At 39.6% G+C, this 23766-nt stretch overlaps 2 protein-coding genes across 2 annotated transcripts in view; both read right to left on the bottom strand.

Moving 5' to 3' along the window:
* Positions 1-5397, bottom strand: part of LPIN1 (lipin 1) — a gene marked incomplete at both ends in the record, with an annotated part of 73151 nt that extends 67754 nt beyond the window's left edge. The window contains one exon of the mRNA XM_079550790.1: positions 5317-5397. Within this exon, the coding sequence (XP_079406916.1) occupies positions 5317-5397 (81 nt within the window). The remainder of the gene's footprint in view (positions 1-5316) is intronic.
* A 9005-nt stretch (positions 5398-14402) lies between these two features.
* Positions 14403-23766, bottom strand: part of GREB1 (growth regulating estrogen receptor binding 1) — a gene marked incomplete at both ends in the record, with an annotated part of 49384 nt that continues 40020 nt past the window's right edge. Inside the window, 6 exons of the mRNA XM_079550084.1 lie at positions 14403-14566; positions 16161-16299; positions 17979-18179; positions 18637-18772; positions 21600-21818; positions 22723-22897. Of these exons, the coding sequence (XP_079406210.1) occupies positions 14403-14566; positions 16161-16299; positions 17979-18179; positions 18637-18772; positions 21600-21818; positions 22723-22897 (1034 nt within the window). The remainder of the gene's footprint in view (positions 14567-16160; positions 16300-17978; positions 18180-18636; positions 18773-21599; positions 21819-22722; positions 22898-23766) is intronic.

Genomic DNA, 23766 nt, shown 5'->3' with positions numbered 1-23766 from the left:
GTTTGTATGATGGACTTCCTAGGAAGCTGTAAAGATAGAAATCACAGCTTGCCACATGTTGAAGATTTTGAGAGCTGTAACTTCGAAGCAGTGTTTCTGAGGGAAAAATATGATCTTGACTTCATTTCCTGAGTGCTCTGACAGTGCCACCGGATCCCTCATAGCTACTGAGACCTCACCTCCCTGAAGGCCTCATGAAAAACACATGATTTCAAAATTTTTGACTTGCTTCATGTTTAACTTCAGGTGCTAAAACCTAAACAAAAGCCACTGGCATGTTAAAAAATGTCCTGCATGAGAGGGAGTTTCAGAGCCCCCAAAGGACATGGTGCACAGAAAACTTTCAATATCTCCATTTTATAAAGCAAATCATCAAACTTTATGAGTGTCTACACCCTTCAGCCATCCCCAAAAACAACCAAGCAGTGGATATTTCCCTGACTGTGCAGGTTCGAACTGGGCGTCACAGGAAGCCCCCACCTGCTTCTGAAATTCCTCATATTAAGAGGATGCACACACATAAGGAAGCCAGGCAATCTTTGCTCCATTTACAGTTTCTTAATTATTTCAGCACTGTAAAGGTGATGGCATCCACAGGACCATTTGCTCCCATTTCCATACTCACACACACACAGATATCATTTTGAGCAAGGTAAAAGCCAGTTTTGCATTCCCTGAACCATTTTGCTGTGAACATTCTGAGATTATTTTCCTGGTCTGTGCTCACTGAATGCTGAGGCAGCCTCTTTTAGAGCCAAAACACTTTTAGAAGTGTTTTGCAAATGCTGCCGACAGCTTGCTGTAGGTTTTGTTCAGTCATTTGAACACGGCTCCTGAAATTTGTACTTTGAAATAGTGCAACATCCAGTTGCAAGTGAATCACCTGTCAGTGATCACTACAAGGAGCACTGGCAACAGGGAGATTAACACTCTCTGCATTTATGGAAACAATTGTTATTAAAGCTTACTCATCCTGCTAAAAAGAAGCCTCGTGGCAGTGTAGGCGACAGGAAGGAATGGAAGGCAAGGCAGCTGGTAGCTTCTATACTGTTTGCCTACCAGCTCACATCCTTTGGTCCTTGTGAACTTGCAAGTCTATATTAAGACAGGGCAGGCTCTGTGAGACGTGATCCCCAGATACAGAGTGATTGCTGACCTCCAGCAATCTGCTGTGAAGAAAAGTCAGTACTTTGTTAGCAAAAGTTCCTCAAAGCATGAAGGTCTTCAGCTGGGATCTCAGAGCAGAGCTCCCTGTAACAAGTGGGAATTATGGAAAATAAAACCTGATGTTTGCCCAAGGCTACATGGGAATTTTCGTACAGGAATTTGCATAGATCTTTGTGTCCTCTGTAGTTTAGCAGGCTCAGCCCTGCTCTAAAGTTTCAGATAATGAAGGTGGGCTGAGTACTAGATAAGGTAGTGCTCCTAGATATTTCTGTAATTAAACCTGCATAAACCACACGATCATTTGTTAGCAGGTACAAAACCTCGCTGTGGGCTCTCCCTGGAAAGCAGGTGACCCTACACCCAAGGATCCCCAGAGCAACCTCGTGACCTCCCCCACTTGACAAGACAGCTGTCCAACCCAAAGCACGGGGATTTCAAGCACACCCTGCAAAACAAAGTAAACAACCCCCAGGTGAACTGATGAGAGCATGAAAAAATTGAATCCAAACAGATCAATCAAGGGGAATAAAAGGCCTTCTCCTAGCTCCTGCCACAGCCCCTCACGAGCGCTTCCTGGTCACAAAATGGGCAGTCAGGTTTGTGTGCCTGGCACACACCCATCATGACCCCAGCACCCTGTGGTGATATATGGCCTGCTGACATTTTGGTGTTGTAGGCAAAAGCCGCAGGAATTAGGTTTGGTGTCACCACCCAGCCTTGCAGTGTCACCTCAGAAGGCTTCCTGAGCAAGAGCCTTTGAGGGACACCTTTGACTGCCATTCTGGGGAATCTGCTCTCAGCCTCTGTGTGCCCATGATGGCAGCCCCCATCAGCTCATCCCTCTCCTCAGTGTAGATCTGGTGCAAGAATGAGCAAAATGAATCCATCTTTGCATTGTAAATACAAATTTGTGGCGATCGACTATGACGCCGTAGAGAATTTATAATCACCTTACCTTCACATGAGGTCTAGAAAGGCAGATACACAAGTGTAACACAACCAGTGTCATCCAGCTGCAATATGGGCTGCAGGTCGCACTGCTCCGGCAGCATCCTCCATTCCTAACAGTCCTATTTCCAGCCACACAGGTTAGTCACAGTTTTTATCAAAACTTCATCTGGTGACACACTGCCAGTGGGTGGTTAAAAAAAGAAGGAAAAGAAATTGAACTGGTTGCTCAGGTTTTTAAGGTAAAACTTTTCCTTCTGCCTAATCTATTATATAATTGCCACAAAACTGCCTTCCTAAGTATCTATTTCAAGTCCGAATCATAGCTACACCATCCTCACCATGATGTATTGGCTTCTCTCAGTGATGTGTAATTTCTTTGTCTGAAGTTCATGTTATGCATTTTTTCACAGAATCACAGAATGGCCAGGGTTGGAAGGGACCTCAAGGATCATGAATCTCACCCCTCCCCGTCACATGCAGGCCACCAACCTCCACATTCAATACTAGACCAGGCTGCCTAGAGCCCCATCCAACCTGGCCTTGAACACCTCTAGGGTTTGGGGCAACCACAACCTCTCTGGGCAGCCTGTTCCAGCACCTCACCACTCTCTCTGTAAAGAACTTCCCCCTGACATCCAACCGAACTCTTCCCTCCCTAATTTTCCTTTATTCATCTGATGAAAGGGGGAGAAGTATATATAATCTCATTCAGTATCTTTATGGAAATAAGATGTCCTTGTGTGATCATACTTATGTGATCCTCTTGAAATGCTGTGGTAAACAAGGAGTTTTGAAGCCTAGATGCTTATAAAAGAGTACTTTTGCTTCTGGAAGCATGCAATCTTTTTAATTGCACATTAAATTTCAAAGTTTAACCTAAGGACTCAAATGCTTATCCTTGCATACCTATGGAATCTTTTATTTGAACAACTCCTCATTATGAGCTTTTAAAAATCTCAAATCAAGTCTTCCCTCATCATCCTAAGGGAATTTTTTATTTACTGCACGATTTGCAGACACACAGAAGCACTTCAGTAAATCTATGGAGAGAAATGGGCTTCTCTGAAGTTCTTAGCAGAAACCTAGAGGCCAACACCAACACTTTCAAATATATTTGGAATATCTATTTCTATTAAAATCCGATATGTTTTATATGCTAAATAACACTGCTTATTTAATTTGTAATGAAACTTCCACATTTGTTACAGAATAGAATGTTCCATGGCTCAGTGGAATCCATGGTTTTTCTTCACAATTGGGGAGACTTATAAGTGAAGGAAATTCCCAGAGGGAAATTTAAACTAAAGTACATATGTATACACCACAGTCTTGGCTTTTTTGTTTTCTCTTTTTCATTTTATTTTTGCTTTGCTTTGCTTTGGTTTTTCAGAACATCTTAATTTTTAATAAAAACTCATAGCCAGAAATCTGCTGAAGCTTTTTAGCCATACTCAGAGTTAGTTTTTATTGAATAAATGTAAGTCACTCTGAAAGTAATGCATCCTATTCATTTCCATGGAAACTACAGATGCAGTGAGCGTAGCAGCACTGATAGAACCACATTCTCAGCTACAAAACACGGTTTTTCAACAGTCACCACCATTCATTTCACAAGCAATGAACAAGAGCCTGCGTGCTGCACTCAAAATGGTCTGCACCAGTGGAGGTGACCCTCTATCACTGCTACCACTGCTGAAATGCCCCTCACTTGCTCACATCCACTGTTTGGTCTCCATCTACATTCAGCAAGTGTTGATGAATGTCAGTGGGTGCCATCTTTTCCTCACAGAGGCATTCAGTGACACACCTTTGCTACATAAGCACTTCCATGTCAGACTCCATTGTGTCAGAGTGCCCCTCTGCTGTCATCTGTCACAGCAACATGTAATGGGATAATGGCAGGAAGGTTCAACCTTTACTACCATACCACCAGTGTAGAAGTTCTTTAGAGCTCTACTATCTGCTAGTTGGTCAGCACATCTCTATCCACACCCAGACTTCATTCTGATCAGTCTGCATGGGATCTTAACTGAAAATAGAGCCTTAATTTAATTAAGAAGTCAACATCTATAAATTGTTTTCCTACACCTTAAAAATAGATATTCACCTACACACTAATCCTGTTATTCGTCAGCAACCTTGTGGATTGATAGTGAGAACAACTGATATTCTTTTTTATCCTCCCTGCATGTTCCTCCGAAGATGAACCAATTTTAAATCCACAGTCCTATCGTCAGCTAAAACAGTTTACTCTATGCTTTTTACCTTCAAAAATAATTTTCTTTGATAACTCCTCAAGTACCTGCATGAAATGTCAGTTCAGTGCTTACAGACACTGTGCCTCTTGTGCCTCACCACCAACGATCAGAAAACATTTCAAACGCTGATGTTTCCACAAAAATCATACGTGCATGTGTTTATAAAAAGGTAATGAAATTTAAGATCATGAAATGAAAACATAAATACTAATGTCAAGATCTATTTTTTAATCACAATCCTAGTAAATATGCTTTCTAAAAAGTAATTGAAAGCCTTGCTTGCACAACCCTCTTTTTCTGAAACCCACAGAATTCCCGAACCACTCAGTAGAACTGTTCCTGTTTTGATCTGAAGTTCTATCGGGATGAACACATCCCTTACCTTCTCGTCAGAAAGCCTTGCTGACCCACAGCCTCTCTGGTATCAATAGGCATCAAGCCAGAACCTTGAACCACAGGACAATGCTTAGTGGACCACTGGTGCACCATATTTTGTATTAAGGCAGTTTCTGTCTTACTGAAAAAAATGACAGCAATGCATTTCTGTGTCTTTAATAGAAGTCCCACTGAGCCTCTTCTTAACACATGTTTAGAGCAAAGGTTTATGCTACTGTTTAAATCACTTCCCTCCATCACACCAAATGGTACATTTCCACAGTGCTGCTTTACGGAGCCAGTAAGACAGCAAAGCAAATGGTACAGAATCAGTCAGGTTTTCTTGCAGCACCTGACATACACAACTGAAGCAATAGGTTTTCACCATTCAAATGTTTTCAAAACATCTACAGGTAAAGCTGAAACAGAAGCACAAGCATACTTTGCTAGGAGATTAAGAAAGCTGGTTTTATTCAGTTCTATCCAGGCTCATACAGCACAGTCTCTTACTTTTTCCTACAGCTTTAAACTGTTATTTATGCAACCTTAAGGCATAAGATCTTACCCAAGACCAAGGGGAGCCAGGAGGGCTCTCAGGCTGTTCTTCGTCCTCAGACGACATCTTGAGGTGATCGTTTTCCCCCATTCTTTGCACAGGATACTAAAACTAGCCTTGGCTTCAGCCATATACAAAAATGCTGCCTTCAGGTTTTAGCTGTTGACAACAAAGCTCCAGAGAATATAATTTCCCAGTGATCGCGTTTGCTTGCTAATTTTACCTGCTGAAGTTCTTGGAAGCACAGTCAGAGAAAGAAACATGAGCTCCGTAAACCAGAGCACATTTTCCTTGCAACTGACTCCTCAAGTATCCTAATTAAGTCATAAGGTTCAGTGAAAAATTAGAGCTTGGCAAACCAATTAACTTCCCAACAGTCAGTATCCATTGTACGTCTGTATGAGATTTTATGCTCAGACAACTTGCTGAGTGTTACAATCTGTGAACAGAATATAAGGAATTCTCACCCTGCCAACGTTTTATTACCATCACTAATCATATTTAGAATGGATTTTAATGGTTTCATTTTGTTTTCAAGGCAGGTTCTTAATGTCAAAATCTCATTCTGCCTTTCTGCATAGCTATGCAGTTGTTACAGATCGTAACTGCGCAGGCAGCACAGATTCCTCCTTCTGTGCAATGAAGAACTTGAAAGAGGACACTTTCTTTTCCACTTATTTCTTTTGGTCTTACATTTCCTTTCAGATATGTGCCAAAGTGCAAAGACAATTATTATAAGTGTTGTCCTATGTAACTTCAGACAAATGAGCCCAGATACCTGAGGTGGGACGCCCTTGTCTATAAGAGAACTACAGAACTCAGCGTCCTAAAATCACCTCTGGCAGCTGATCTGAATGGAATCCCAGATGAGACACAGAGAGGCTTTGCTGTTGAGCTGACCAGTAATTCACGGCTCTGTTACGCTTTCAAATTCATAACCTTTGGCTTTGATTTTATTAATTCCTCTTCTAGTGATGCATCCACTTGCATTTGCTGGTGAAATAAAATTCTTATAAAAAATCCCTGACTTCATGCAAATGCTTCTCAATCTTTCCTCTGTGCTCAAGAATGAAGTGTGCTATTTGTAGTAAGCTACTGCAGGAGAGACCCAGCATTATCTTTGAGTTGATAATGATCATCAAATCAACAAGTGCACCCAGCTGCGTTTGATATTTCACCTTGAGCTATATGTAGATTCACTAAGTAGGTAAAACAATAAGCAATGCAAAAAGAAAACTTTGGAAATGTGGTGTTGAGCACAGGAGCAGCCTGCAGCCAGCATATGGTCTCTGTCCACCGTAAATGGCACATTCATGGACATTCATGGGGCATTCACCTGGAAGACAGGAGAGGAGTTAATTTTCAGATAAATTAATGCCTACTTAGACAGACACATCAGAAACTTTGAATCTAAGGTGGCCAAATAGTCAGGTCACTTTAATACGGCAGGCCAACATTTTGCAGAGATAAGAGAACAGCACTTAAGTTACCAGGATGCTCAAATTACTTGCTTCTGTTGAAGAGCAAATGGTAAGACTGTCAGCACAGTAACCCATTTAATAGGTATCTGGCACATCACATTTTCTTTCTGGAACTGATCTGGGGAAGGAAATTCAATACAATTCTCCTGAATGCTGCTTAGCAGGGAAATGCCACACCTAGAGCATTTCAGTGGCATTCCTGCCCCTGCTGAAATGTTTATTCACTGCATTTGAAAGGTGGGAATCACTGTTTGCCAGAGTAATTTTCCACTGTACCACCCAACTCTTCTGTTAAATTTACTTTCAAACTGTGATAACAGTCTATCAGAAACTGTTTCAATCACAGTTATAATACTATATAATATATAGTATTATAATAAATAGTAATATTATTTATAAAATCCTTCAAGAAGTGGCTGGACATCTTTCCCAGCACACTGCACATCTGGAGCCTTTGTTATCTTGAGCACTGAACAGCTCTGGGAACTTTCTTTCCCCAGGAAGTCCTGACAGCTACAAGCATTTCTACTGTGCAGCACATGAACCTGGTGACTGCTGCTCCTAGAGGGATGCTCCTGATTGTCTGGTGTCCTGCATCCAAGGGTGACCAGTACCAGATGTTTCTGATCGAGAAATCCAGAAACGGAAGAACAACCACATGGAAAAGGATTTTCCCCCTAACTTTCATACATCAGAACAGTGATTCCCATCCTTTCCCTAAGGTTTTCATTTCCACTGCCTCTACTTCTGTGCTCCCAGCCCGGCCAATTCCTCTTTGCCTCCTGAAAGTCTCCTTCCTACAGCCTCAGGTGCCAGCCCTTTTCCTCTCAGTGCCTTCCCATTTCTCCACGACTTTGCTACTTTGCTGCTCTTTCCCACGTTAGCATTTCTCATCAGAGACCCACTGGGACTGCCCCAAAAATCACAGAAGATATTCTCAGACTCAGGTTCACATAAAGTTCACAGTCACTTTTGGATTCCTACTCAGCTCATTGCCTCCGGGAGATCCTGTAGCAAAAAGCTTCATTGGATAATCATGCAACGCATACAAAAATCTTGTGACAATTTTAAATATTGCCTGATGATTTCATTACATGAGGACACAGGGTAAACAGGAGCCAATTTCGTTTTATAAATAGCATCTGTAAGTGCTCTGTCATGAGAAGGGGAAAAAAAAAAACAAAAAAAAAACATTTGTAATCATCCCAGAATATTTAAAATGGTAATATTATCTCATGGAAGCCTTGGTGTGAGCTGTATTTTCTGAACTGATAAGATAATGCCTTCTTATTTTTAACAGGATAGTTTTTCATTAAGATTAATTTAAGATGTTTTTAAATACAGCCACAGCTCTGCTGTTCTGGGGCAGGATCACTTTCCTAGAGCAGTCTAACTTTCTCCAGCCTTTTCACAATGCTGGAGTTGCTGAGAACAAAGCATAGGGAACTGCTTTTCACTACTTTCTCTGTTTTATCTCCTAAACACCAAGGACAGTTAACAAGCCCTTGAAATAGGGATGAATAAGGCCCTCTGCTTTGTGCCTTTGGGCGCACACAGGAAAGGAGCCCCAGGATCATGCTGCACCACACCAAGAAGCCCTGCTGCAGTCCTGTGCACTCCTCTGCAGAACCATGATCCACCAGATCCAGCACCTCTCTCCAAATAGGGATGTCAGGAGGTTTATATAAGGTCAGCAGACCCCACAAAATGAAAACGTCCTCTGGAAGAATGGTAGGAGGAGCTCTTGCAAGGGAGAGAAGAGGAGATTGAGCAATACATAGCAATGGAGCTTGGAATTTTTTAATTATATAGGTGCCAAGGAGAACAAATAATGAAAGACACGTGACACAGGTAAGATGTAAGATGCTGTGTGTTTGGCCCAAATACAGCCCAGTGTTCCCCACTTGAGAGTGGCACACAAGGCTGCTGATGTGTCCCAGCACAGATGCCAGTCTGTGTAGGACAGATCTGAGATTTACATCTGATAGACTATGGGCATTTATGAAAATAAAATTCAAAGGGAAAGAAATGACATCATCACCAAACCCAGATTCTGTGCAATTGCAAAATGACCTGCTGCTTAAGTGCGGTACAGAATCCTGTGGCTACTGCAATACCCTGCTCTCAAAACAGTTACTAAGTCCCTCCTGGCTCCCTACGGGCAGTAACAAGTCCAAACTCACTTTCATATCAGCCCTGTTATTTCTAAAAGAAAAAGGAAATTGTTAAGCTGCTGTTAACAATGCTGCTAAAGTTCTTCTATAACACATCAGAATGCACTTTGCCAAAATAATCCTCCTTAATATGTTCAGAGTTTAAGTGTTCAGTCAACACATCAGTGATGCAACAAGTAGAAAGACATTTCCTTCTGCTTATATAACTAAGAAAATGCAAAACAAATATGTCAGGTTTTTCGAGGATTTAAACAAAACCACATTTACATACAGATCATAGAGTCATAGAGTCATTAAGATTGGAAAAGATCACTAAGGTCATCAAATCCAGCCACCAACCCATCCCCACCGTGCCGACTGACCACATCCCTCAGTGCCACATCTCCGTGGTTCCTGAACAGCTCCAGGGATGGTAACTCCACCACCTCCCCAGGCAACTTTATTAAGCCTTTCTTAAAACCATAGCAGGCAATGTCAAATCTCTTTTTCTTACTGAGAAGAATTCTCACTGTTATCTTTGATGTCCTCTCTCTCTTTTATTGAATAGCATGTACACACTGAGCAATGCCAGCAGCTGGGCTATGCCTCAGAACTCCCTGAGCTGTGTCCTCTACAACAATCCGTGACTGCCTCTGGAGCTGCCAAGGCAGGACTGGAAATGTTATAAAAGCACTGACCAGAACTGCTGTTGTTTTTTTAGGTGAAAATTGGAGCAGGGATAAAGGGTGGAAGGCAGTCAACAGGCAGAGAATATGCGGAATCAATTTTCCTTTTCACTGAAGAGCTGGGTCCTTAAAGAGGTAGCAAAAAGGAAAAAATAACAGTTTATTTCTCACATTATTCCAGTGGAAGCTGATGAACTACCAAGGCAGACTGCTGAGGGGCAGACACCAAGCTTCTTCTATCTCTGCTTTAAGCCCCACTTCTCTTCTCCACCTTGTGAACCTCTGTGACCTGAGCCTTACACACTGAGTCTGTTTCTCTTGTATTTCTTTCACTATGTGTGACCGACACACATCACCACAGAGTATCACAGATCTGCCTTTGATATATTTAGCAGCTGCTGTGAGATGCAGCGTGGGAGCTGAGAACTGTACATTCCCCATCACAACAGGAGGTGCTTATTAAGGGAAGAATGCTGAAATCCCTTACATCCTGTAGCGTTCGTGTCATCTATAATGCCCATGGTATTCAAATACCAGACATCAGTGCTCAAGTGCTTGTGAAGTATGCTTTGATAGCGGAGAGAGGATGGTCAGAAGGAATATAATGTCACCTTCCCAGTAACCTTCTCTATATTTGGATACTGTCTGTTGCAAAGCTGAATCACAAAATGCTTCGCCCTCTGACACGCAGTACAGAACATGATTACAATACTGTCTGTGATAACAGTGGCTGACTAAGACAGCAAGCATGGGAGGCACTTGAGAAGAAGTTAGAGGCTGGATAAAAGTCAGTAAAAGCATGCTGTCAGTTCCCTTTTGCCTTTTGTTTCCTACAACATTATCACATCAATCCGTGTGATGGAGAGCTCTATCTTCTTGCCAAGTCAGAAAGAATAAATGATCTGTTTGCTTAATGAGTATGGGCCAGTTTTTCTCACAAAGGTAAACGTGATGGAGAGCAAATAATTCCCTCTCACAAAGGTAAGACAAGAATGGAGCTGGGACCTGGGTCCTCAACCCTGTGGTAAAAAATACGCAGCAAAAAGAAGTCGCTACTGTGTGTATGGCAAGAGATACCAGTCCCACTCAATCAGACGGCATTTTATTTGTCTTGATTGTTTATCTGCATTACTGTGTCACCTCAGAGTCCAGGTTGGACACAAAATCCTACATTGTCTCTGTGCTTGATAGCTGACAGTTGGAGGGAGTTTAGCAGGTAAACTATACCAAGAATGAAGAAACTTTTGGATGGAGCTCTGGAGAGCTGTACTCCCTGCCTCATCCACCACCACTACTCAGACCACATTAAGAAAATGCTGTGTTTTTTTGGCCATATTGTGTGCCTAGCTTCCCTATATGGGAAGCAACTGCATTTTGGTCACACAAGGAGTGCATATCTGCTCTTACAGCAGGATGTGCCTCGTCAGAAAATGGGCAGTTCAAGCCAGTTTCACTATATATGTGACTGTTTATATATGTACTCTTTGGTGGAGAATGACTGTGCTTGGTCACACAACAGAAACACGTCTGGTGAGGCCTGGTCCTGAGAATCCTATCCTGTATAAAGGGTACAGTGAGCAAGTAACTTTGAGCCAAAGGAGAATGTCAAGAAAGGATGTGATTTTTTGATTCCCATTGGATTTAGCAATGTTTTAATTTCACAGATAAGAACAGTTTTGCATGAAGAATGCCACAGCAGCAATAAAGTAAACATGCCTTTCTGGAATTACTTTTAAGCTTTTCCCCGTTCACTTGGTCTGTACATGAAAGAATTTGGGTTACTGAATATTTTAAGTAGGCTGTTTATTGCTGAAATTTCAAAAATGTAATAATGTTCTAGTTGAAAAAGAGCTATCTTTTCCACACAGAAAACTTTAAATAAACACACAGTTACAATGTTTTGCATTTTCATAATGTTTCTGCTTCTTTATGTCAGCAACTTAAATCTTAACAAGTAATCTTAATAAATGATGTCAGACATCTCCAGTGATATAAAATGGTTTGTTCAAATGAGAGTACAGAACCTAGAATGCCAAAATGCCAGCAACCACTTTAACAGGGAATTGTTTCAAACAAACAAAACCAAAACCAAAACCTAAAAACCTACCTGTCCAAACTAGAAGTTTAAATGCATTTTTTATCTTGCAGATATGTAATGAAAATCTTTGAACTTGTGATCATTTCAAAAGGTTTTACCCAGTGCCAGTAGAACTGAACACAAGTAAAATAGCATGGGACAAGGCAGAGGGTAAATGCTGGATAATTCCATGAAGACAGAGCCTAAGCACAATCAAGCAACTTTTGCAGTGCTGTAAAGGTTTGAGGAACCTTGACAGCCACATTAATGGATCTGTATTTTATCACAGTGATATCTATCCACAGAAGCATTGTACACACTAGTCAATAACTTTATGGGGACATGCATGAGGCTGGACTGGTAAGAAAGGCACACTGATATTCTCACCAGTGTGGTGTTCTTGAAACTTACTGTGAATCATGCTAGCTCCTCTAATTTCTGGTTATTTCTCTCTGTTTCTCTTTCCTAACATTTCAGTAGTCAAACTGAATATATTAAAATGTTGTTAGAAAAGCAAGAATTTATTTATGAATATGCTGGACAGTACCATATTTCTCTACCACTTCCTTTATGAAAAAAAGAAAAAACACATATATTTGCTCTGAAATAAATTCTTAAGACTACAGTGAACAACCAGAAATTTTTCTGTGCAAAGCCCCCATCTCTGAAAGCAGAACTGAAAGGTTTCTTGTTTCAATAAATACTTTAGGCATTTTTTCCATTAGAGAGGTTGATTCATGGAGAAAATGCCTTCTAAGGACTTGCAAAACAAATCATCTCATATCTAAAACACAAGAAAAGTTTGCAAATGTTTGGCATAAATAGTTGGAGCATTTGGTTACAAGAAAGGAGATTTCAAAGCTCTGTCTTTAGCCCAGAGTTCTTTTAAAGACTCATGTACCTTAGAGGCTATGTTATGCTTTAGACCATTAAAAGACACTCTGTTTTCTCTTATTCAGTTCAGGAATATTTCATTTAATCATCTTAGTTCATTTAATCATCTTAGCCCCTTTCAACCAAACTTTTTCCTCCCCCAACCCTCCCCCCACAAAAAACATCCAGTGCTATACACCACCAAGACAGATATCCATGCAGTATTGACTTTATTTATAAAGAATAGTTTGGACAAGAATGTCACATTCCTTTGAAAAGTTTAAATTAACTAACCAACAGGTGAAAACTGCACAGGTGGTGCTATTTACATAAGACAATGTCCATCTTCCTTCCCAAAACTTAAACAAAGCCAATCTCACTCTGAAAGAAAAACAACAGAATACATAAGCACACTGATTTCTAGCAGTTATCTTGCAAATAGCAGTCTGTCTCTTGTAAATAGCAGTCAAGTCTCTCGTATTTACTGAAATTACCTTTTCCTTGTAAACGCTATGAAATTTGCTCTTTGGCACAGCCATATTCATGTCTTCATTTCAAGACTGATACTGTAAAGGCTTCAGGCACCTAATGGCATTTCATCAATATAAAATCAATGATACTCTCATTGGTGTATCCAGCAAGAAAGACTGCCCAAATATTAGACACCTTGTGGAAATGTCTATACTTACCCTTCCTGCATCCAGACTGAATGAAGTTTACACAGATTCTATAAAAATAAACACGAAATCTGAAACTTAGAGAATACTTCCAAAAACCTAGACAAGGATTGTGATCACTGACTTCACATATAGAGAGCACAAAAATACTGTGATGCCCGGTGCCTTTCTAGAACATGCTCTTGTATGGCCACCTAAATTAGTCTGTATTTTCTCACTTTTTTAATGCACCCTGGCAAGAAAATATCCCCAGTAAGTGTATTAGGAAAGTTTCAGAACCATCTGATCCACTGTCTTGAATGCACTGGGCCTACCTTGAAGCTTGTAGTCAGTGCAAGAATTTAGTCAGAAAACAAAAACATCAATGTTCTAGATGTAAAAATCACTTGCAGGTAAATCTCACCATTTGGTGCTCTCAGTTGCGCCAAGCAGTTTCATTTTCATGTTTAAACGTTCAGATTTCATTGTCAAATTTCCTGGCTCTTGTTTATGCTATGAAATTCAGACATGTGATTATGCTGCCATCCCAAGATTCCCGTATACTAAAACTATCCAGTTGGCATCTGTTAAAAAAAATAAGACTCCAACTGGGCTCCCATTCTTTAAGAATTATACTTTACATATCTTCATTAAAAAGCCTACCTGGATCAATTAAGAGCAATATTCTACAAGACTGTAACAATTCCTGTTGCCTTGTGCCAACTGTTAGATAAATAAGACTTGTAAAACAAAAATCAAAATCTGTTCCTACATTTACATTTCCTATTTCTGGAATGAACACAAGTTTTCTAAAACTCTTGCTTATCAACTTGCGTGTGGTCTTTTTTGTGTCAGAAGAAATGCATTCATTGATTTCCCTTCTGATTGAAATTTTTTGCTGCCACGAGGAATAATGAGTTTCTCTGTCCTTCCCAGGAATCAAGAATTACCTCCGTCAGACAATTAAATTAGAAAATCCACTTACAGTGCTTGGAAATAAGAGGATAAATTGATTCTAATAGACAATGACAAGTCCTGTTTCTCCTCAGAAAGCACAGCCTCTCAAAAGCCATTTCATGAGATGCTGGCAATTAGTCTCCTGTATCATTCTTCTTCTTCTTCTTCTTCTTTTTTTTCCCTAGTTATTCAGGAAAAGTGTCTAGTTTCTATTAAATATGTCGTCCAGTCAGGAAGAAAAGTGGCCTGTCCTCTTTTGCGTTGGCAGTCTGGAATTCATCCCTCAATCGAAACTGCCATTCATCTTCCAGCTCCAGCCGGACAACAGTCTGGCGAAGAGAATTCCGATCTTGACAAATAACACACAGGGTGGCACCTAAGTAAACAGTCAGTAAGAAACCCATGTGAGTATCACCCTTGTTCTCAAATCGCCCATCTCCCACCACCTCTTAGCAAGAGGAATTTCCACCACTTCCAAAACAGGAGCTACAGATATTCTTGAGTGAAAACTAAGACATTTAGGTTTTTTGGAGAGTTATCTTCAGTTCCCTGTTTATCAGGGTCTTCTTCTGTAACCTGGGATATCTAGTATTCATCTAGTACACAGGATTAGCAATACATTCCTTCTCTTTGGAGAAAGAAAGATCAAATCTGTCAAGTCAAAGAGGGTGGTGACAGAAAACAAAGTAATACCTTACATCTATTACTGTTCTAGCCCTGATAGAACATTACTTTGTTAAGTGAAACCCTCACTCAACAAAACACACCACAAGCCAATCCCCACAATGGCTAATTAAGCTGTGTGTTTTGCTGACCAGAAATGATCTAATATGAACTGTTTTGACTGGCATACTGATACTATTTCAACACATATACACACATGATTTCCTGGCTCTTGAAAAAAGTGCTCAGTCAAGAGGAAATCACCTCACCTGCTCTCATTACTCTGCAAAAGAGACAGTGAGATAGAAAGAGATGCCCAAGACAGAAACAGCTGAGAATACAATAAAAGTAAAGAGAGTCGAGTGGTGTTTAATGCTTAACTGACTGATTAGAAGGTCAACTAAACTGCCAAGGGAAACAGGGAACTCTTGAATCAAATACACTTTGTGCTACACACTGCAAAAATCATCTGATTTGTGCAGGCTTCTTGTCACTCGAAAAAAATGCAGAGTAACTTTGAATGGAAGCAGTCCTTTTATACTTCAAACGTGGACATTGCTCCAGAATGCAAATAGACACAGGGACTCACGTGGCTTCAGTAGCACATGCAGGTAAAGCATTGTGTACCCTAATCTGTGCTACAGATACCTATACAAAACTGCATTAACTACAAAAAAGAACATGGCAATTCATAACTTCTGTTTTAAGAAGGCAGTGGCAGTGGTGTTTATACTCCAGTGACAGATGTAGCTGAGTGAAACAAATCCCCAGAGCACTGAATCTCTACAACAGCAGCAGAACAATCCAAAAGAAGTTGCAATACAGACAGAAGTGATTTGTCTCCAGTGCTGTCCATGATCATATGCACTATGTGGAGAAACTGGTTACTAAGAATAACTTTTAATGATAGCATTTATATTTCCAGGAACAGCAAACAGATTCTGATGGAGTCTTATCATCATGCATTTTTTCTTGACAACTGAAAAAACATCACTTGCAAGAACACAATGGGTGAATGTTTCATACATAATCATTTTCAAATATAAGGTAACAATTTATGTGTATACACTATTCATAGCAGTATAGACCAAACGTTGTTTCCCTGTCTGCAGAACACTTAACACCGTTATGGATGAATCATCAAATATCAGAGATGGGAGGGCATATAAACACAAATACAAATACACACATGTGCATGCACAGTTTTTCACATAACATTCAAAGTCAATGGTGCTTTCCCCATTTTGATCCCAGATTTCCAGTGACCATGTCATATAATTCCCTGTAATAAAACGGTTGAGGCTCACCTTTAAGAAAATGGAACTTCTTCAAAAAGCTAGCTACAACAAAGGAGTCACAGAGGTACAGCAGGAGACCACTGAATGTCAAACCAGAGGAACTGATATTCAGAGAGTGAGGCCGTGAACTCACATAGCAAACTGCAATCTGATTGGGAGGGGATAAGAAACATAGAAATTAGCTTTCTTCAGGCTTCTTCACATCAACCTTACAGTATTTGCACCTGATCCACCTTCAGACTTGCTTTCCAACTCCAAACATTATGATCATTACTGTTCCTTTGTAACAATTCCTTTACTTATTAAAAAGCAATCTAAAAGCAGTATCTGTAACTATTCATTAGTCATAATTACTCATTACTCCTATAATCATGAGGTTTAGATATGAATGGTTTGAAAGCTGCAGTAATGATGGCTCCCCACATCCACAACTCTGTGACCTGCGCAGCACAGTTTATCTACACAAGCATAAATATAGTAACTGCACAGTCTGACACAAGAAAAACCCTATAGAAAGGTCTAATGCCATTTACATCACAAAAGGATTAAAAAATCAGTATAGTTGTGCATCTACATAATTGCATGAGGTTTCCTACTGTCTAATTGCTTTTTCTATTATTAATCTCCTATTCCAGTGGGAACCAAGAGTATTTATAGCATCCTTTCAGGTTTTGTAAATTTCAGGTTAAGGAATCCTCTAAATATAACTGGACTTCCGAAGTGCCTTTCTACTCACTTGGGGCAGACCCACATCCAGCCAAAATCAGCATGATTCAGTGGAGGAAGGTTGACTCACAGCAAGAGAAACTGGCGCAAGATATCTCTATTTATACATATTGTAGATGCAATAATTCCTTCAATCCTGCTGTATCACATACTAGCTCAGGTAACAATTCCCAAACTGAATTTAACTGAAAGGATGCAGTGGATGAAGGCACTAACAGCACAGTGCCCTTCCACGGATTTTGTTTTTTCAGGCATGATGGGAAGCTCAGCCAGAAAGGACTGGAATCAATCGTAGAATCACTCAGGTTGGAAAAGACTTTAAAGATCATTGAGTCCAACCACGACCTAACCATACTACCCTAACTCTAACAACCCTCTGCTAAATCATGCCCCCAAGCAAGAAAGACAGAGATCAAAATGTTCTGGAAGCAGCACAGATTGGAAGGTCATTACACAGCTGTTTTGGTAAAGAAGTTAAGTTAGTAAATGCAGCAAGACTGATTTTCATTTAGTATTTAAGTCAAGTGAAAAGATAAAAATAGATTAGTGAAAATCAGCTCCTTACTATCGCACTTCTACATGACCTACATTTGTATTTAAAAATAACCTTGGCTTTAGGTCCAAAGCCACTGGGGAGAGCCAACGGATCTTAAATGCTGATGTCAGCCTCTCCCACTCTGACTGTGTATCTTGGTATTTGCTGCTCTGACTCAGATTGTCAGTTAAAAGTGGACAAAAACTTTTGTATTTTGAAGTGCTTTTTAAGGACTAGTTAGTGTTTGTAAAACTCTTGTGGAAGATATTTGATGTAGGAAGGACCAAATTACAATGGACTGGGAAAACACTTCTTAAAAAAAAGAAGTGTTCGATGTAAGTTAAAAATCTAATACCACTCACCAATTCTATTGGACAACTCTGATATTGCTTTCCATGTACTTTATTTGTAGTTTCTCCCAATATCTCTATAAGACCAATTTAACACCATAGGGTTCTAATATCTGTTAATTTGAAGGCTGTGTTCTGAAGGCATCCATCAACAAACTCATCCAAAACATAGGCAATACATTCCTAAAGCAAATTAAAGATTTCTTTGTTTCATACCTGCGGTCCTAAGTTGAGGTAACAGTCAACAGAGAGCACTGGATGTCTATAATTCTTCAGTGAGAGAGGGAAGAAGCGATGGCTGTGATACTGGAGGTATTTTTCTAGGAGTAACTGGGCAGGTGCTGCCAAGAAGGTATGCTTGCTGTCAGGAGCACAAATGTATTGAGCAGGTGAGATTGAAACTGGAATGTCAGATACCTATGAGGAAAAAATATTTCTGGCACAGATCAATCCTGATCAATCACATTGCATTTATCTGAATTCTGGTTTGTACAAAACACATCTCAACCCAAAAATGTAAGACTTATACAAGAATAGTCATTCAGACAAACGTATCTGCTACTAAAAACGTTGAGAGATTCAAATAACTATATTTGTATCCACAGAGACTTAGAGTTTTCTTCTTTGATACCAAAGTACTCCTGAATATGAAATCATTTGAAGATGAGTAATCAATACTTTACACTTACAGTGAATGGTTATCTTTACTGTAAAATGTTATTTGGGTTAATTTCGAAAATTGGATTTTAGAAAAAAAAGAAGCAAACGTATCCCATTACTGGCATCTGAACCATTAATATCTCAGCTCTCCTGGTTACAAGGTACAAAAGGGAAAACAAAATTTTAACAAGGAAGAAGAAGTCTCAGTTCCCACCTTGGACTTAATGTGGAAGGATCTTTGTCCTCCTACTGCAATTTGCTTTTTCATGACACTGAAGTGATTGAACCGACAAATAAGAAGGCCAGCACTGTGGACACGCAAGTTGAAGTCAACATCATCACAGGTAAATCTAGGAAGAATAAAATCACAGCACTTCAGAGGAAAGTTTCTCATCACAGACTAACAAGTACAAGCACTCAGGGTCTTTGATCAATACCATATGAAGGAGAGCTATCAAACATATCAACACTTCATTTAGTAGTAATCAGTCAAGGAAAGAGACTTCAGCTTTGAAATAAGTGAGGTCAGTAGCAATAACCAGAATGAATTCAAAAAGATCAGAATGAGGGAGGGAACCATTAGGGAGTGAAATAACCAAAAACACAGGAGAAAGCAGAAAAAGGAAGGTACCAAAATGCCAGGGAAATGACCCAGGAGTTAAAAACATTTCTTTGCCTCTTAGTACAATAGTGCAGTCATGGAGAAAATATACATAAATATTTCCTTGACCTAAATAAGGTCAAGGAAATTAATTCCTTTGACTTCCAAGGAAATGGAAAAGGCCCTACCTTTGATCTGTTAAATGTAAAGAAGTCTGCCTAATCATTTTTCCTTTAGAATAGAAATATCTGTAGTTGACAATAGAACAAAGGGCAATGGGCACAAGCTAGAACACAGGAAGTTCCATGCAAACCTGAGGAAAAATCTCTTTGCTGTGAGGGTGACAGAGCACTGGAACAGGCTGCCCACAGTCTCCTTCTCTGGGGATACTGGAGAACCTTTTGGACGCTTTCCTGTGTAACCTACTGCAGGGAACTTGCTATAGCAGGAGGTTGGACTCAATGATGTCCAGATGTCTCCTTCAATCCCTGCAATTCTGTGATATCCAGTAATTTTGTTTTATATTCCCCTACAGAAATAATGCAATTTTACGTAAGTAGAGAAAAAATTATTTGAAGACAAAGACCCTTTTCTTAATCCAACAGAACTTCTGGAACAGAGAAATAAAGTAAGCAGAATGAGGCCAAACATCCTTGAGCTGAATTTGACCTATTTCAACAGTAAGACGGAACAGAAGGTAAACTTCTAAAGCTGACAACATTTAAATCCTCTGGCCTTTGGAAAATTCAGCCTCAGTTCTCCATTTGGAATGCAGATTTGTACAGCAAACAGGATGATGTGCAGAACTGTGGAATTAACATCCAAGGCTTGGATTTAAAACAGCAAAGTACTTACTGCAACAACAGACATCAGTAAGAAAAATGATATTTTATTGTATGTTTTGAAAACCCTCTTTGATTTTAGCAATATTTATGTGGATACTTGTTATCCACATATCCCAGTGTCTCTGTGTTTTAAAATATACCTTTTTCGTTGCTAGCTCAGGCTTGCACTGTCATGTAATGCTTCAACCTCAACAGCACCCACATAAAGCAATATGGATTAAAGACACAGGCAGGAAATGGATGATGTGGTCTGGCATTCCTGACCTTTTAGCATTGCTGCCCATGCTTGTATCATTTTATTTTATTGCACTGTCGTTTTCTTCATTAGCAGTTCATAATGCTTCATAAGATAATACCACTGGACTGCTTGGGAGCACTGTTCTGTATCAGAAGATGAACGGGAGCAAATTTAAAATGCTCTTTTAGTGTCAGATTGGTAATGATAGGAATTTAGGTCATCTGTTTATCCAGACTAATGAAAGTAGATCTTCCTCTCAGTTAGAAATAAATTTGGACTTCAGGAGACATCTTCCTGAGAAATACAGTAGAGTTTTGCTGTGCATTTTTGATGATCTGGGCTATCCCAAATAGCTTAAAGAAAAATAAATATTTTAGATTTCCTGTAATACGTGTCAACCCCATGTGGATATATTGTGCACGCTGAAGTGCCTAAAGGCTCACTTTAGACAGAGGAATCCCACCTCTGACAATAGCTACTTCATTCTGTTGTGGTAAATGCTTGTTTCTCGGAACCAATACCCCAGGGTTTTTTCAAGTAAATCAGTGAATGCCTGTGAGGTGCTGCACCTAGTGAATGCAGTTCTGGTAACTGTGGTGATGCTGTTCATGGTAGTATTTTAATTTGAAATACTCTATGTGATATAAATAAAAAGAAAAATGGGAGTTCTGTGGCAGCAGAATGTGAGAAATAATCACTAATGTTGATGTTCATTTACTGCTTTCTTCTGATTTGGCTGATAAACATACATGGAATAGAATAGGAATAGGAATAGGAATAGGAATAGGAATAGGAATAGGAATAGGAATAGGAATAGGAATAGGAATAGGAATAGGAATAGGAATAGGAATAGGATAGTTCAGTTGGAAGGGGCATGCAAAGATTATCCAATCCAGCTGTCTGACCACTTCAGGATTAACCAAAACTTAAAATATACTAAATTATACTAAATGTCTCTTGAACACTGACAGGCACGACTATCTTGCTAAGAAACCTGTTCCAATGTTTGACCATCCTCATGGGAAAGAAATTTGTCTTAATATCTATTCTGATCTATATTATGCTCCTCAGCATAAAAACAAACAAACAAACAAAACCAAACAGCTGTATCTCTGTATCTCAGTTCCATCTCAGAACAAGACTTAGTTATGCACCATTCACCCACAAAGCCATGATTTCCTTTGGAAAAGTCCAAGTTGGCAGGAAGAGAAATATGGTGTTACCAGAAGGCCACTCGTATAAAACTGGGAGGCCTGCATTACAGTACTCATCACTTAGTGCATCTACTCCATAACTCAAATAACTGCTTCTTTGAAACTGTGGGGATTAATGTCTTTTTTTAAATATTGGTAATTTGGGAAGGATTTGAATGTTCAAAAAGACAACAAAACCTGTTTGCGCTCCATTAATAACCTCCTAAAAATCCAGCAATAGTGTTTGTAAAATTTATTTGGTTCATTATGTCTTTTGAAAGACGTTACAGATTCACTTACCTGTTCTGGTTGTATTGGACATTCTGTGTCAGATCAACATTTAGCATAATGAAATCATGTACGTGGCAACACGAGAATGGTTCCTTGATCTCAGAAGTGTTTGTTTTACTGGACCATTTTCTCATCCCAATTAAAGCATAGTGAGTGACATTAGGAGTTGCTTCAATACGTTGCAGAATGTGCTTCAATGAAACATTCCTTTCAGTCCATGTATAGTCGCTACAGCAATTAGGAAAATGTGTTGAAATATAGAGAGAATAATTAGAATCTTATTCGGCTGAACAATAGTTCTCAATTCCATAGTAGTTACCAGGTAGATAGCTTCAATGTTGTACTGCTTTATTGCAATTTTTCACTTCCCATTTCAGGGTAGACTCAAAATTTAAAACTATCTAGCGCTTATGTGGTGGGAGACTGATATGTCAGGTCAGAAATTTACCTTAGATCTTTCAAAGTATTCACTCAGATTTCCAGATTTTTAAAGTTACCTAGATAATGTTGCAGTGTACCTGGATAATGATCACTGCAGGGTTGCTGACTTTGTGCCAGAACTTAAGTGTGCAAGATCGTCCTAATCTACCTCTCAAATCCATAAACCTCAAAGCTCAGTGAGCATTTTTCTTTTTGAAGGTTTGCTATAACTCCTGCATTGCCATCATTCTGGGAATAGACAAAGACATGTAGAACAAATAATGTTCTAAGGTTACGGAAATAAAAATACTGTTTGAAGACCTGGTGTATTGAAAGAGCCACACAGAGTGAAACTGACAAATGATCCAGCAGAAAGCAGTTGCCTGATTTGCACAGAAATGTCTTTTAGCTTCCTTAGAAAAATCCTACTGAAAACGTACACATGAATGACTGTGTTTGCTCAGTGTATGAAGGACTGCTTTCAGAACTTGAAATCTGCAGTTCTAGTTTGAACCAGAGCAAGGCACTTAAATCCTCAGGGGACAGAAAAGCAAAACAAGCAGTAAACATTGTGGAAAACAATTTTTCAAATGGCAAATATTATGCTCTGCTTGTACAGGGTAAAAGTAGTATACGAAATGTCATTTTAAAACTGATATGCTGTGAAAGCTTAAAAGAGATCAGCTGAAAGAGCAAGTGGTCTTCTATTTACCTTTTCCTGTCTCCTGAACAATCAACTTCTACTGCATTCCACATAACACAGGAGTCATCTGAAATGACAATGAAAGGCCAAATGTCCTGCGGCTTTATGCCCAGCTCCTCCTGCCGATTTCGTTCTAGCTCCAAGTTATGATAAGACAGCTCTTTGATCAGGAAGTGTGCCGCACCTGAAACCAAGGACATAATCTATAAGATGAAAAGCAGGGGCAGAAGTTGTTTGCTTTTAACTTGAAATCCTTTAGAAGAGAATATTTCTGGACCCCAGGATATGACTCACTCTGAAGGCTTCAATGTCCTAACACTCCCCAGAGCCAACATAGTGTGTCTGTGGCCAAGATAATGACTGACAGAAACCCACTGGAAAGCATGCAAAATAAAGCCTGATTGCTGTGGTAAAGATTTCTTAATATCTGAAGGGTTGAGTGACTGATCATTTTAACCTGACAGATAGTGCCTCAACTATCGTAGTGTAAACTAGAAATGTGGGTTAACATTAACTGAATGACATGGGAGCGATTTCTCTTGATTCTCTATTCTCAATGATTGTCACTACTGATGTCTACAAATTGCATCACTAATGCGAGGTGCTGAATACTTCACAGATATTATATTAACAGAATCTACCCAAGAGATGTATCTGACTGGTATGCTCATTAATCTTTACCCATCTCATTTCTCCCACACACACCTGAAGCTTTAATAGAGGGCTTCCAGTCTCATGAACTCAGTTGTTTCACTTCCATGAGATGCAGCAGTTACCTCCTCTACCAGAAAGTGTGAGCACAATTCAGTTGAGCAAACAGAAGCATCTAGCAATATTTGAACCTCTCTGGGTACCTGAGATTCCTATGCAGAATTAGCTGGAAAGAGCATGCAACTTAGTTCTAGAAGGCAGAGTAGGTAATTCCATCTGAATTAACTACCCTCATTTCTATTTAAAATCAAGAGAGAAGAAAAAGTATTTTCATGTGATTCATCTAGCTTGTTGTAGGTGATCTGGATTAAGTGAACTGCACTGAAGACTGTTACACAGACT

The sequence above is a fragment of the Tetrao urogallus genome, assembly GCF_951394365.1.
Source record: "Tetrao urogallus genome assembly, chromosome: 2".
NCBI classification, from domain to species: Eukaryota; Metazoa; Chordata; class Aves; order Galliformes; family Phasianidae; genus Tetrao; species Tetrao urogallus.
Note: the sequence above shows the minus strand (reverse complement) of the source record. Positions and strands in the feature narration are given on the sequence as shown.